The following is a 15,423-nucleotide window of genomic DNA, read 5'->3' as shown; positions in this document are numbered from 1 at the left end:
GGGTGATAAAAGGCATGTTTCATACAAAGTGTTCAATATCAAATCCTACTGGGTAACCTTTATCTGCTGGTTGACAATAGGCATGTTTCATACAAAGTGTTCAGTATGACATCCAACTGGGCACCCATTATCTGCTGGGTGATAAGAGGCATGTTTCATACCAAGTGTTCAATATCAAATCCCACTGGGTACCCATTATCTGCTGGGTGATAAAAGGCATGTTTCATACAAAGTGTTCAGTATGACATCCCACTGGGTACCCATTATCTGCTGGGTGATAAAAGGCATGTTTCATACAAAGTGTTCAGTATGACATCCCACTGGGTACCCATTATCTGCTGGGTGATAAAAGGCATGTTTCAAACAAAGTGTTCAGTATGACATCCCACTGGGTACCCATTATCTGCTGGGTGATAAAAGGCATGTTTCAAACAAAGTGTAAAAAAGACCCTACTGCACATGGTCATCGCTCAAAAGACTTTTCACGACCAAAGTTGTTTAAATAGACTGGTTGTCTAAACTGCATGGCATACACAGGATGCAGACCTGAAACAGGAATTGATTGACCTCCAAATTCAAATATGGCGACATTCATTATCAGTTTGATTAATTCCTGTTAGTCTGTGTTTCCAAACAATGTCATGCATTTGTATTGATAGTGTTTCGAGGCAGTGGGGTAGCCTAGTGGTTAAAGCTTTGTCTCGTCATGCCGGAGACCTGGGTTCTATTCCCCACATGGGTACGGCAAGCTGGTTATAATCAAGAATGGACCAGACAGTCCAGTGATTGTATTTCATAAAAGTGTGGGATTGGAATGTTGGCAGAGCTTTCCCTTTGGTGTAGAAATGTAGCAGAATGTGACTTTTTGTTCAGAACTTGTACGGAATTTATAATTTTTTGAGCACTTTGAGATAAATTTCAAAATTGAGAATGTGAATTTGAAGTCTGTCCTCAGTCATGTCAATGTATATTAGTTGTCCACCCTCGTATGCCTACAGAAATGTACCATCAACATGTGAATTAATCGTAATTTTGTTTATTATTTATTTAATGATTTCAATTTTTTGTGCAATTTGAAAGACCATTAAAGGCCATTTCAATAGATTTGAATCTTCCTTATGAACAAATTATCAAAGTGTTCAACATACTCAAGTGCTGCAATTGAAAGACCCTGCATGTTCATGTTTCACATGCATTTTGTACCATTAGATCTTGGTTCGGGACCCGTGGATTAGATCTTGGTTCGGGACCCGTGGAGATCCGGGTTAGAATTGATCTTCAGCAACTCATGCTTGTCGTCAGGCTTGCTGACTTTGTTGACACCTCAGTGGATCCCATTTATGTAGATTTATGCTCATGCTGTTGATCACTGGATTGTCTGGTCCAGACTCGATTATTTACAGACAACCACCATATAGCTGGAATATTGCTGAGTGAGACATCAAACAACAAACCAACCAAACAACCAGTCTTTGTTTGGACTGACTGACTGAGTTTGGTTTTACGCCGCTCTTAGCAATATTCCAGCAACATCACGGAGGGGGACACCAGAAATGGGCTTAACACATTGTACCCATGTGGGGATTCGAACCCGGATCTTCGGCGCGACGAGCCAACGCTTTAACCACTAGGCTACCCCACCGCCCTCTTTATTTGGAGTTCCCAAACCAGTAACAATGCTACATGTAGCAAAATACAGTTTGGCTGCAGGATTCAATCAGGATTTCCAGGAGTTGTTAATTTGACAAATGTTTAATCAGTCACGTGACTGCGACTATGTTTTGTTCACGGAATTGTACTCTGGGCCACATGGCCAAAATACTGAATCATCTCTTATCTAGTTTGAAATCAGGAGGGGTGACTAGACCATTGTCTTCTGCCCTCACAAGGCAAAGAGTTCCTTTTCAGGGTTCGAAATACCCCATATAGTAGTGTGCCTTGGCCCGGTAATTATTGAAATGGCACCGCTAAAAAAATGTTCTCGGTGCCCTTTTGACATGCCTGATTTTTCAGAGACATAACTCACATTTAGTCATTTGATCCCCAAAACAATTATTTTTTTCCAAATTAAATAATACCATACATATTTGAATGCTCATAAACCCATTTCTTTATTTAACAAAAAATTTCAAATGATCATCATCATTGTCATTTATTCTAAAAACATGTGGGCATACTCAATTTCTGAAAGGCACACCTAAAATATTTGTCTGGTGCCCTAAGGCACACTTAGAAAAAAAAGTATTTCTATCCCTGCTTTTGCTTATAGTGCGTGGTCTCTCTTTGCCAGATTTGATTTTTTATAGTCCAGTTTAAGTATAGTTCTTATACTGAGATGAGATTTGTTCCACATAATTCTTCTCATTTTGTAAATTATGTAATGTCATTGGCATCTTTTGTGATTCCTGCCATTACAATAAATCCATGTCTCGTAAATAGTCAGTATTTTGTGACAAGAACCTTCTCATATCTATTAATATAAAGAGGCAAAATTGATCAAGGTCATGACAAACAGAGAACACAAAAATATATCCATCAAACACTTCAAGGTTGGTTGGTTGGTTTGTTTAACGCCGTACTCAGCAGTATTCCAGCTATATGGCGGCAGTCTGTAAATGATTGAGTCTGGATCAGACAATCCAGTGACTAACAGCATGAGCATCAATCTACACAATTGGGATACAATGACATGTGTCAACCAAGTCAGCGAGCCTGACCAACCAATCCCGTTAGTCGCCTCTTATGACAAGCATGGGTTACTGAAGACTAATTCTAACCTGGATCTTCACGGGTAAACACTTCAATGGGCAAAGAGTTGAATCCCACCCAAACTGTATTTTGCAACCTGAAGCTTTGTCACTAACTAACTCCATAGCAACAGAAATGTTGGTCGAATAATTCTGTAGCATAACACATTTTGGAAAATAAATTATACCTGTGTAACCATATTTCTGAAATTTCATATAATCTGAACCTCAATGTATTTATATTTTGATGATTTCTCATATACTACTGAGTTACCAATATCTGTTTTATTTCCAGCTCTTCTTACGTTTATCAACTGTACGAATGTGAAATGGGCCACCCGAACACAGGACATCTTCACAGCCACGAAGGTGCTAGCCCTCGTCATCGTCATCATCACTGGTATGGTCAAGCTTGGCATGGGTACGTCATTAGAATTCATTTACACCTTGTGGTTTTGACAGAAACATATACTTATGGTAATCTTTGCTAAACTGCCCAGTAAGGCCAATATATGTCCGTTTCCTATTACATGTTTTTTAAAAATAGGGTACTGGCAAACAAGGATAAGTTGGGCTGGTGCAGAGAACGCTTTTACGAGAAGCAGGTGGTGCACGGCAATGAGCAAACCCATTTGGTTTGTGAAAGGTAGAGCAGATGTAGGCTCATAAGACTCTCACGTGGTCGGTGTAGCACTACACTTGATCGCAGACAACCTGGGGCCCCTTAACTCACAATGGCAAGGGCCAGTGGGCGGCACTCATACATGACGGGTCAATTGTCAGGTCGGTGCTCAACTTACCCTTGTTTGCCAGTAGGTGGCTTAATTTTATGTGCATATTTTTTTACTTTTTGAATATAATTTTTTAGTAGCACCAGGTGTGCACCTATAAGAATGTCTTCAAGGATACCATATCATGTTGTGACAATTCTGTGTGATGAAACATTGACAGATTTTTATATCAAATCAAAGCCTTGTAAAGACTAAGGACTAAGGGACCATTCATAATTTATGACAAGGGGTGGTGGTGGTGATTTTTATGGAATAGCATGTACAATGTGATTGACACACACACACACACACACACTCACACACACACTTTTAAGCATAATTTTTAAACATTTTTACCTACAAAATTGCTGCCGCCCCTAGTACATGTGTACAAAATTGATGAAAACCCCCACCTCCACAGAACAAAATGGGTGAACCCCCGTTCACATCACCACCCCCACTAGCCATAAATTATGAAGAGTCCCTAAAGCTGTTAGTTTTTATCAGTATGTGGTCATTCCAGGTTGTCATTAGTCTGTTGTACAACACCACATTAAGCAATATTTGACGTACTCCAACTCACAATCAACCAAGCCAATTCTAATCCAGAATACCTACATTGGACTATCCTGTTCAAATTTTAGAAGGATTTCGATGTGACTTCCCCAAAATGTTGTTATTTTACATTAAGAAACCTTTCTCTGGATATACAACTAATCAATCCTATCATTCTGAAGTAGGGATGTCACGATACATAAGCTTCATGAATCGATACGTATCACGATACCCATGTCACGATTTGATACATATCACGATGCCTATTTTCATGGCATTATTGCGTAAATTTAGTTACATTTTGAACATTAATATTTCATATTTAAAGTGATACTTTCAAAACTAAATATCGATACAGTTTTGAATGTATCGATAATTGTATCGTCTTAGAAAAAGTATCGATGTATCGTGGCATCCCTATTCTGAAGACAATTATTCTTTACATGTCAAACCTGAATTTAATCTTTCTAGTCTGCCAGAAGTAACATGCTGGTTAGTGGCCTTGTAATGGCTGAATTTTGTTGATGTGTCAAAAACTCCTACAGATGTTATGTAATTTGTTTGGTGTAGTGAAATTATTGAAGTAATTCATTGTGGTGTTTATTGTGTTGAGGGGAACAGGAGTTGGAGTCAGTTTGTTCACAATGAAACACCTGCTACAATGGGGGATGTTTCCTTTATAGTCATTTACGACATGCACTCCAGCCTTTGAAATCTCTGCTGGTCGACTAGCCTGTTTAGTTGTGCTGACAAGTAAAATCCAATGGTGGAAGTCTTCATTGACATAGCATTTTGAGGAGTGCCATTCTGAACATGTTCTCAATGCTTCTATGCTGCTACAAATTGTAACTGAATAAAAACTGACTGAAATGTGAACAAACTAGATATTCATATCTTTTTTAAACAGTACAAGCTAAAAAAAATCTCTGAATTTCTAAGTCTGGCAACCATAATGTTTGCCCTCTGTCTGAAGTGTTTCAAACAGCAATAAGGATTGAAAGTTTGTGTGAATGGGGGCTTTGTCAGCTCAGTTGTGTCAGAGTTGTGTCCCTTAGGGGTTGTAGGATCAGTTGTACATCATGATTATATATGTTGGTCTGTCAGACCATAACAGTGCAGGTTACATCAGTGAAATTTGTTTAAGAGGCATTTAGAAGTTGAAGTACAAAAGAAGTATAACATTACATGCATGAACAACTTCTTCGTTACTTTTTATACACTCTTATCAAGCAGGTGAGGTGAGATGAAATTGGGTTTTAACGTCGTGCCTGAGATTATTTCGCTCATATGACGACGTGCATGCGTGTGTATGTGCGGCTGCTTGTACTAGCCCAGACTAAAGCTAGTTTTATAGTGCTAGCCCACTGAGATACCATGCCGCAGTGAAGCATAAGTACCCCACTCAGACACATTATACTGACTCCGAGCCGACCAGTCCTTGTTGTACCCATTAATGCTGAGCGCCAGACAGGGACCAACAGGTACCATATTTTAACGTCTTTTGGTATGACGCGGTCGGGGATCGAACCCGCGACCTTCCGCTCTCCGGGCGGACGCTCTAACCACTACACCACAGAGGTGGTTTATCAAGCAGGTGATGATAATAGTGGTAGAACTTACACCAAAATGTCGCTTTCACTGTAATAAAGAAGTGGTTCATCCATGTATTGTTATTCTTCCATACTTTAATCAAGGTTGATGATGTGTGAGAACTGAGCACATAACTCTTTTGGCAATGGTCAAGCTGTGATATTACTGAAATATTGTTCAAAGCTGTGATGAACTCACTCAAAAGATGAAAATGTCCTCAAAAGATGAGTGAGTGAGTTTAGTTTTACCTACTTTTAGCAATATTCCAGCAATATCACAGCAGGGGACACCAGAAATATGCTTCACACATTGTACCCATGTGGGGAATCAAACTAGGATCTTGAGAGAACACTTTAACCACTAGGCTTCCCCACCACCCCGTTCAAAAGATGAAAATGTCTTTGTTGTAGAAGCTATTATCGTCTTAGCACTACAGGTACCATAAGTCTGTGATACAGTATGGCATGATAGTCTTAGTGCTGAGATTGCTTTGTTTACCAGCTCTGATTGCATTCTTCACTCACCAAGTTTGTCAAGTCAGTCAGGCAGAGGATTGATCAATCCTTGTAATCAATCCTTGGTAATCAATCCCTGGTAATAAGTTTAGTAATGAAGTCAGTCATTCCATTAAAGCTCTGAATAACATTTTATTATAATTTTTTAAATGATCTGTTTTCAACGAATGAGCTGAGAGAAATCTGTCTTTTCACAGGTGTTCTATAAGTGGCTGGTGGGTTGAATTTGTAAATCTGTTACATGAATACAGTTGTCACTTCTGTTGGTTTGAAGCTGTTTCGCAGACACCTTTTGCAGATAAATGCAAACAAAATATTCAGCAGTTTTGGTATTTTTTTAGACATTTTGTATGGTTAGTCCACATGTAGTGTGTCTTTTTGAAACTTTGTTTAATCTTGAAGATATATGATGACTCTGTAAATAATTGAGCCTGGACCTGATAATCCAATGATTAACGTGATGTTGGATGATAAGGGACCCTGCAAGGCAGCATTTCCACAAATTATGGTCACTTTAGCTGATTCAAGGGTATCAGGTCTTAGTAATTATGAATTTAGAAAAATAGAAGTGGTGTTTTACTCTTTAAAATTGTTAATTCCAAATTCAAAGTTTCTTCAGGGAATTTTGGAATGTTACAATTCGTTCAGGAGTTTCCAAGGGAACAGTTTTCCTCAGTGGGGATTAGGGCAGTTTACCAAGAAACAGTTTTCCTCAGTGGGGATTAGGGCAGTTTACCAAGAAACAGTTTTCCTCAGTGGGGTTTAGGGCAGTTTACCAAGAAACACATTTCCTCAGTGGGGATTAGGGCAGTTTACCAAGAAACACTTTTCCTCAGTGGGGAGTAGGGCAGTTTACCAAGAAACAGTTTTCCTCAGTGGGGTTTAGGGCAGTTTACCAAGAAACACATTTCCTCAGTGGGGATTAGGGCAGTTTACCAAGAAACAGTTTTCCTCAGTGGGTTTAGGGCAGTTTACCAAGAAACACGTTTCCTCAGTGGTGTTGAGGGCAGTTTATCAAGAAACAGTTTTCCTCAGTGGGGCTGAGGGCAGTTTACCAAGAAACAGTTTTCCTCAATGGGGTTTAGGGCACATTACCTAGAAACAGTTTCCCTCAGTGGGGTTGAGGGCAGTTTACCAAGAAACAGTTTTCCTCAATGGGGTTAGGGCAGATTACCTAGAAACAGTTTTCCTTGGTGGGGTGAGGGCAGATTACCAACAACCAGTTTTCCTCAGTGGGGTTGAGGGCAGTTTACCAAGAAACAGTTTTCCTCAATGGGGATTAGGGCAGTGTTTCTAGGTAGGGTGGGAATGTTCCAGTTTTCCTAGGAACAGTTTCCAAGGCGTGGCATGGGGCAACTGGCCTGTAGAGCAGCTGCCTTCTTACCCCTTGACCTAGACTAATACTTAAGTCTCTGAATGTATATAATGTTGGTAACAAACAATTCCTTTTAAACTGAAAAGTTGCCCAGTGAGCTGGAAGTTTCAGAACCAAGAAATCTAGACTTGCTTCATTTAGGGCTTTAGCATTGCATAAAGGGCTGGGCAGAAGGGAAAATAATGCAGTTTACTGACTGTGAGACCTTTAAGGATTCATAAAGATTTGAACCCCATATCCAGACCAGAATCGTGCTTAAACAGTTCCATGCTTCTTCTAGTCACCTGAATCGAGGATAACTGACGACTTCTATATACAAGCTGGTGGTACAGTCTTCATGGAACAAGTAGTGCTGGTATAGCAGTGTCAGGTCTATGTAGCTGTTGCTTATTGAATGATAAGATTTGTAGGCATTGAATGCTCAATATGGGGTCTTTGTGTTCGACGCAGGTCATTCACAGGTCATACATTGAAGAGATTAGTTGTGATGTTGAAGTTAAACATGGGATTGGTTCACCACACAAGCTTTAGTTCGTCCTGTAGATGGCTTTTTAATGTTTTATTGATATGCTAGATAAAGAGACAAAATAGCCACCCAATATCTGAAGTTACATCACTAGCATGTCTTGGGTACATGGCTGGTGTGAAGGTATACTGAATGCATTATTGATCAGGTTTTGATGAAATGTTTACCTTGCTGAGTTCATTTGAGTGCTTTGAATGGAACAGGATGGGAATGAATTACAAGGTTTTAGTCATTTTTAGGTCAGTTTGTCTAGTTCCCATAGTGTTCCCAGCTCAAGAGTTTACACCCACCCATATCAAAACCTTGTTTCCATCTTTGCCATATCATGTCTACTATTCTATGTAAATATTTGAGAGGAAAATTGCATACATCACCAGTGATTTTAGAGAATGCTTTTTTCAGTATCAAAATTTGGGCTCCGTTAAGATTGTTCTGATATATCCAGAGCCATCGCCTTACAAACTTGTGCTTGGCCTTGTACAAAGTTTTTGATCAACTTGCCAAAGTACTTTTGTATTTTGGAGTGCAAACTTCATTGTTTTTTAGTTGAATGACTTGATGCTTATTGCTTTGCTGTGCCAGTTTTAGATGACCCTTGTCCAGTATTTTCTTAAGGCTGAGGTGTGTTCTTGATACTGTGTTGTTCGTATGCCTCTGTTGTAAGAGCTAAATGCAGTAAAACAAGTATGTGTTAATCTGTCATTTTTATTGCTTATCAAAGATAAAATCTAATTTTCAAGGGAACAGTTTGCTTAGAAGGACAGACTTTTTTCCTAGAATTTCCTAGAAGTTGTGAAGGACAGTTTTCCTAGAATTTCCTAGAAGTTGTGAAGGACAGTTTTCCTAAAAGTTGTGAAGGACAGTTTTCCTATAGCTAGAAGTTGTGAAGGACAGTTTTCCTAGTTGGTTTGGTGTGGGTCAGTATCCTTTAGAACAGTTTACCTAAGTACAGTTTGGGGCAGTTTTGCCAGGTCGGTAGGTGTGCAGTGTGGGGCAGTTTACCACTGAACAGTTTACCTAAGAGGGTTTTGGGGCACTATATAGGTGTATGGTGTGGTGTGGGTTGTGGTGGCCTAGCGTGGCGTGGCGTATGTGTGCATGGCATGACGTGGCGTGGCGTGGGGCACTATATGGTATGGGTGTGGTGCATGGCGTGTTGGTGGTGGTATGAGGGTGTGGGTCAGTCTCCCCAAGAACAGTTTTGTAAGTGCAGTTTGAGGCAGTTTTCCTAGGTTTGTGGTGTGGTGTGGTGTGGTGTGTTTCGGTGTGTTTCTAAAGGGACAGTTTTGGGATGGTTTGGGACAGTTTTGGGATGGTTTGGGACAGTTTTGGGATGGTTTGGGACAGTTTTGCCTTATGGAACAGGGCCTTTTATATTTTTTGTGCACACTTTGTTTTTGTTCAGCTTCAGTGACCTGAATGTAGAGTCAATTTCACATGACCCAGCCAAGCATTTCCATAAGGCTGAGATGTGTTGTGTTACTTGATACCATGCTGTTTGTAGGCCTCTATTGTAACAGCGAAATGCAGCAGAAACAAGTCTCTGTACTGTGGTAATCTGTCATCTTATGTTTTTGTTGTCTGATCCCCAGGTCATCGTTTTTGTATTTTTGGGAAGCCATTCGAAATATAAACAGCGAACTGATTGCAGGATTCCCCATTAAACTGAACAAATGGAACAGTAATCCCTTCAGCATAAACTCATGACGTCATTTTCAAAACTTACTGGGGCACATTCTGAGAGATGATATAAACTTATAACCTGATACGATGCTGAATCACCACCCACAAGTAACATTAGCTACACGCAGAATTCCTTGCATGGCGTCTTTGTGAAATGTAACGTTATGCGTTTCAGCTATAACTTCCATGTGATATATTTAGTCTTGACAGCTTGTTTGTGATCACTGCTGTTACAATGTCACTTCAAGGTACTTTTTTTTTAGAATCAAGATTCAGCTTCTTCACTGAAAATGAGTTGCCTACCATTGATATAGTTTGGAATCCCTACCAATAGCTGTCTGATGGTCAAGTGTTTTGTGTCAACAATTTTGCAAGGTTCTAACTAAAATGTTCAAACAAATGGCAGAGCTCAATTTAAGGTTGGTTGGTTTGTTGTTAAACACTCAGCAATACTGCAGCTATATGGCAGCGGTCTGTAAATAATCGAGTCTGAACTAGACAATCTAGTGATCAACATCATGAGCATCGATCTACAGAATTGGATACGCATGACATGTGTCAACCAAGTTAGCAAGCCTGACCACCTATCACGTTAGTCGCCTTTTATGACAAGCATGGTTTGAAGAAGACCAATTCTAATCCAGATGTTCACGGATATCAATTTAAGGAAATAAAAGCTACTTACACTCAGTGCAACCTTAGGTAATAACCTTGTTGCACCAGATAACAGGTTGCACCTGCTGCTCAATAACAAAATATACATAATGCTTGAGTTTGGGTATTGATGATTTAGATCACCATTATGATAAAATTATTCTGGGTCTGATAGATCATTTTTCTACTTCATTAAATTTCATGACATGAACAGTAAAAGTCATTCAAATTACTGTCTGTGTAGTCATCAGTCACTGCTCCAAGCCACTTCCTCATCAGTCTGTGTTCTTTGAACAGAAAAATGTTAACACGCAGTGGGTGCTAGAGGTGGGTGATAATATTATTAACCGGTATGTTGCAATTCAAACTACACAATACGATATATTGCGGTCAGGGGTGGAAATAACCCATTGCCCGACGTCCGAGTCCAGTGTTTTTTTCTGTCGGGCAAGCAAATTTGTATATCATACTGTACCGGTGTCCAGTTGACTTTCCAATGTTAATTATGTTGTTTATTTTAAAAATCAGCAAGAAAACGGTCGGTATACTGGAAAAAATATCAGGGCAAGTGACTTTACATGTGCCACTATACCGGAGTACACTATCAATTTTAAAGTTATTTCCACCCCTGGCGGTACACTTTTCGCGAACCGGTTCACCCGATACGATCGGCAATATCCATGACCGTGATTGGTAATTTTCATGATGTAGTAAAAAATACAAATAACATTTGTATTTCCTTCATATTATTATACATTGATAATTTTGAGAATTTATATTGGTCATATAATTGCATTTGCATGACTTTTAAACCATATAAATAAAAAACATAGATTGGAACGGCCCTCGTTGTAGGGATAAACAAACCAAAATGGCGGATGCCGCTGCAGACGCGTTTTCTCAAGTTCCAAAGCGAAGTCTTCAATTTGGAAACATTTTCAACTGATCTATTGTACAAACACATCTGAGTCCTGCCAGTGGCCAGTGGTATTGTTTCATTACCTTAAACCATGTGTTACACCTTCACAACATATTGCAATACATGTTGCAATACGCCAACACATATCACACTATATCACAACACGAAAATTTAGGCGATACCCAACCTAGTGGGTGTAAGTTGGTAAAACTATGACATTGCATTTTGCACATACACATATTGCACCAGTGCAAGTTCCAAATGCATAAATCAAGCCCTGAATGGTCTTCAGTACTTTAAAGTTGATTTACCAGACTAATAAATGCATATTGTACTAGAGATGTGTATTATTTGTCTTGTTGTTATTACAATATCAGACTATGAACGTATCAGTTGGAGTGATCGAGTTGGTTTTTATGCCCCTTTCAGCAATATTCCTGAGATATCAGTGTACTATCACAGCAGTATCAGTTGAATGGTTTGATCAATATCTGTACCCCTCTAAACATACTAATATAAATATACTGCTCAAAGAAGTTAAGGAACATTGAATTCTTTTATGTTGCTGTATTTTATCTGTCATGCAATGAGTCACATATTAAATGATAGGCTGACACACTGAAATGTGGATAAAGTTCTGTGTTTATAAATCATGAAGAAATGGGAAATATATATTTGAAAATTGTACTATTATTTGTTGCAGACTTGACTCAAATATTGGCCTCTAGACAAGTCGAAATATATCCCAGATACATATCTATAGCATGGATAAATATATTGATGTTTGCAACACTGACAACATACTAAGACAGATATACTATTCAAAAGAAGTTAAGAACATTTGATTCTTTCATAGCATGACGTGGTATGAAGGAATCTGGTGTTCTTGAACCCTTTTGTGTAGTATATATTGCTATAAAGTATATATTGCTATAAAGTATATATTGCTATAGAGTATATATTGCTATGAAGTATGTATTGCTATAGAGTATATATTGCTATAAGTATTTATATATTGCTATAGAGTATATATAGCTATGAAGTATATATTACAGTATATATTGCTATAAAGTATATATTGCTATAGAGTATATATTGCTTTATAGTATATATGGCTATGAAGTATATATTGCTATAGAGTATATATTGCTATAAAGTATATATTGCTGTAGAGTATATATTGCTATAAAGTATATATTGCTATATTGCTATAAAGTATATATTGCTATGAAGTATGTATTGCTATAGAGTATATATTGCTATAAGTATTTATATATTGCTATAGAGTATATATAGCTATGAAGTATATATTACAGTATATATTGCTATAAAGTATATATTGCTATAGAGTATATATTGCTTTATAGTATATATGGCTATGAAGTATATATTGCTATAGAGTATATATTGCTATAAAGTATATATTGCTATAGAGTATATATTGCTATAGAGAATATATTGCTATAATATATGTATTGCTGTAGATTATATATTGCTATAAAGTATATATGCTATAAAGTGTATTGCTATAGAGTATATATTGCTATAATGTGTATTGCTATAGAGTATATATTGCTATTAAGTATATATTGCTATAGAATATATATAGCTATGAAGTATATATTGCTATAAAGTTTATATTGTTATAAAGTATATATTGCTAAAAAGTGAAGAGCTGACATACTGTCTTCATCTGGCGTGGTTTATTTTTTAACATCACGTTATAACAGTCCCATCTTCCGACAAGCATGGGTTGTTGTTGGCCAATATCATTACCAGGAATCTCCATTGGTGCTGACTCCTCAGAAAGCATACTGCTGGTTTCTTCAGTGTTCATTGTCATGTTTTCAGGCGCCATTTTGGGTCTCCACATCTTTAGTGTAAAGGATACTGTTGGTCTATTCAATATTTGATCTTTTCAGGGTCAACCAAAATTTTTCAGGTGCAATTTTGGGTCTCAATGTATTTGTGTAAAGGATACTCTCTGTCTATTCAATATTTTATCTGTTAAGGTTCAACCAAAACTTTTCAGGTGCCATTTTGGAGCTCCACATGTTCGTGTAAAGGATACTGTCCGTCAATAAAATATTTTATCTTTTCAGGGTCAATTGAAAGTTTTGAGGCACCGTTTGGAGGCTCCACATCTTTCTATAAAGGATACTGTTTGTCTGTCCAATACTTTGTCTTTTCAGGTGCCATTTGGATCTCCACAACTGTCTGTCTCTTCAATATTTTATCTTGTCTTTGCAGGGTCAACCGAAAGTTTTGAAGCACCGTTTTCAGGCTCTACGTCGGATCCCAGCAAATTTGCCTTGGCGTTCTACTCAGGGTTATTTTCCTACTCAGGATGGTGAGTAAATGTCAATGCCGGTCAATGCGGGGCGCAAACATTCGTCTGATTAATGGCAGAAATTGACCAATTGTCTCCTGCATTCCTCACGCCAGATAGGTCACATCCCAGTTGTAATACTTCAACTGCTGTTTGCTTATACTGGTGTGAGAATTAGTTTTATGGCAAGCACTATAGGAGTAAATAAAGTAGAAGGGGAGATGTTGAGGAGGATAGGGATGGCATGACAACTTTTAAATACGATCTGAGATAAAATAAGGACCTTTCAATTGAAAGGAGAATCAAACTTGTAGAGAACCTGTCCTTATTGTCCTGCGGAATAGGATCATATGTTGGACGTTTCAGTCATCTCTCAGACCATTCTCAACAGGGGTGGAAATAACCCATTGCCCGATGCCCGAGTCCAGTGTTTTTTTCTGTCGGGCAAAGAAATTTGTATATCACACTGTACCGGTGTCCAGTTGATATTCCAATGTTAATTATGTTGTTTATTTAAAAAATCAACAAGAAAACGGTCGGTATACTGGAAAAATTATCAGGGCAAGTGATTTTACATGTGCCACTGTACCGGAGTACACTAGCAATTTTAAAGTTATTTCCACCCTGCTCAAAGACCTACATTTGGCCTCACTGCAGTCTAGAGCAAATGTTCACAAAATATGCTGTATTGGAAGTTTTGATTTGTTTATTTAGTTATGATAAATAATGATAGTGTTTAGCAAAGATAACTTTTTTCAGTTAATATCAGAAATAAGAAATACTTAGCTTCACAGTTTTTGCAGTTTTGTTTTGTTTTTGTTGTTTAATGTCGCACTCAGCAATATTCCAGCTATATGGCGGCGGTCTGTAAATTATTGCGTCTGGACCAGACAATCAAGTGATCAACAGCATGAGCATCTATATAAGCAATTTGGATGGAATGACATATGTCAACCAAGTCAGCGAGCCTGACCACCCGATCCCGTTAGTCACCTGTTATGACAAGTATGGGTTACTGAAGACCGATTCTAACCTGGATCATCACGCGTCCCATCAGTAAGAGGGCAAGGGCCACCCTGTAACACATTGTGTAGATTGAGGCCAGGTGTTAGAATGCTTTTACTGCTTGGCAGCCCACCACCATGAGTGGGAGTAAGTGAATAATCATTAAGGTAAACAGACATTCAGCTTCCTGTGTCATCGCTAATGCATCGGGCTATGCAGGAATCTTGGACATCACACAAGGTATCTTGACAGACAAATTGGGAAAATATGCCATGTTAAGATGTTGGGTTGGGTTTAATTTTCATGATTTCTGAATCTGAGCGTGTTTGAAGATTGCATTATGCAATATGACACAAAGTAGGTTGAAAACATCAGGTGAATGTTGAGTCATCCACAGACTGACTGATTATTCACCTGAAGAAACAACAAGAATTAGTTCTGAAACATTGTATAAAGAATATAAAGAAGTTGTTATCCGTAAAATGTGTCATGTCTTCATGTTCGTCCAACTTCTAAACGCCTTTCAAGAACTTTATCATTGAGTCTCAACTAAATCTTTGTGAACCCATGCTTAACCAAGACGCAACATGCATGGGTGTTTGTTCATCCTTGTTGACTTGGTTGCAGCATGTCATCATATCCCAGTTGTGTAAGTCTATGTTTATGACAATCACTGGGTTGTCTGGTCCATACCTGATTATTTACAAACTGTCTTCATGTAGGCTGAATACAGAGATGCCAACCACTCCGATTTT

The 15,423-nt window shown here is 38.4% G+C and overlaps 1 protein-coding gene across 1 annotated transcript in view; it reads left to right on the top strand.

Annotated features, from left to right (window-relative positions):
• The window catches only part of LOC124287901 (Y+L amino acid transporter 2-like), a 54,342-nt gene that overhangs the window by 13,843 nt on the left and 25,076 nt on the right, over nucleotides 1-15,423 (top strand). The window contains exons 2-3 of the mRNA XM_046724388.1: nucleotides 3,043-3,168; nucleotides 13,585-13,684. Coding sequence (XP_046580344.1) covers nucleotides 3,043-3,168; nucleotides 13,585-13,684 — 226 coding nt within the window. The remainder of the gene's footprint in view (nucleotides 1-3,042; nucleotides 3,169-13,584; nucleotides 13,685-15,423) is intronic.

This window comes from Haliotis rubra, unplaced genomic scaffold (assembly GCF_003918875.1).
Source record: "Haliotis rubra isolate DU_JTF1 unplaced genomic scaffold, ASM391887v1 Scf408, whole genome shotgun sequence".
Classification (NCBI taxonomy): Eukaryota; Metazoa; Mollusca; class Gastropoda; order Lepetellida; family Haliotidae; genus Haliotis; species Haliotis rubra.
This window is presented reverse-complemented; position numbering and strand designations above follow the sequence as displayed.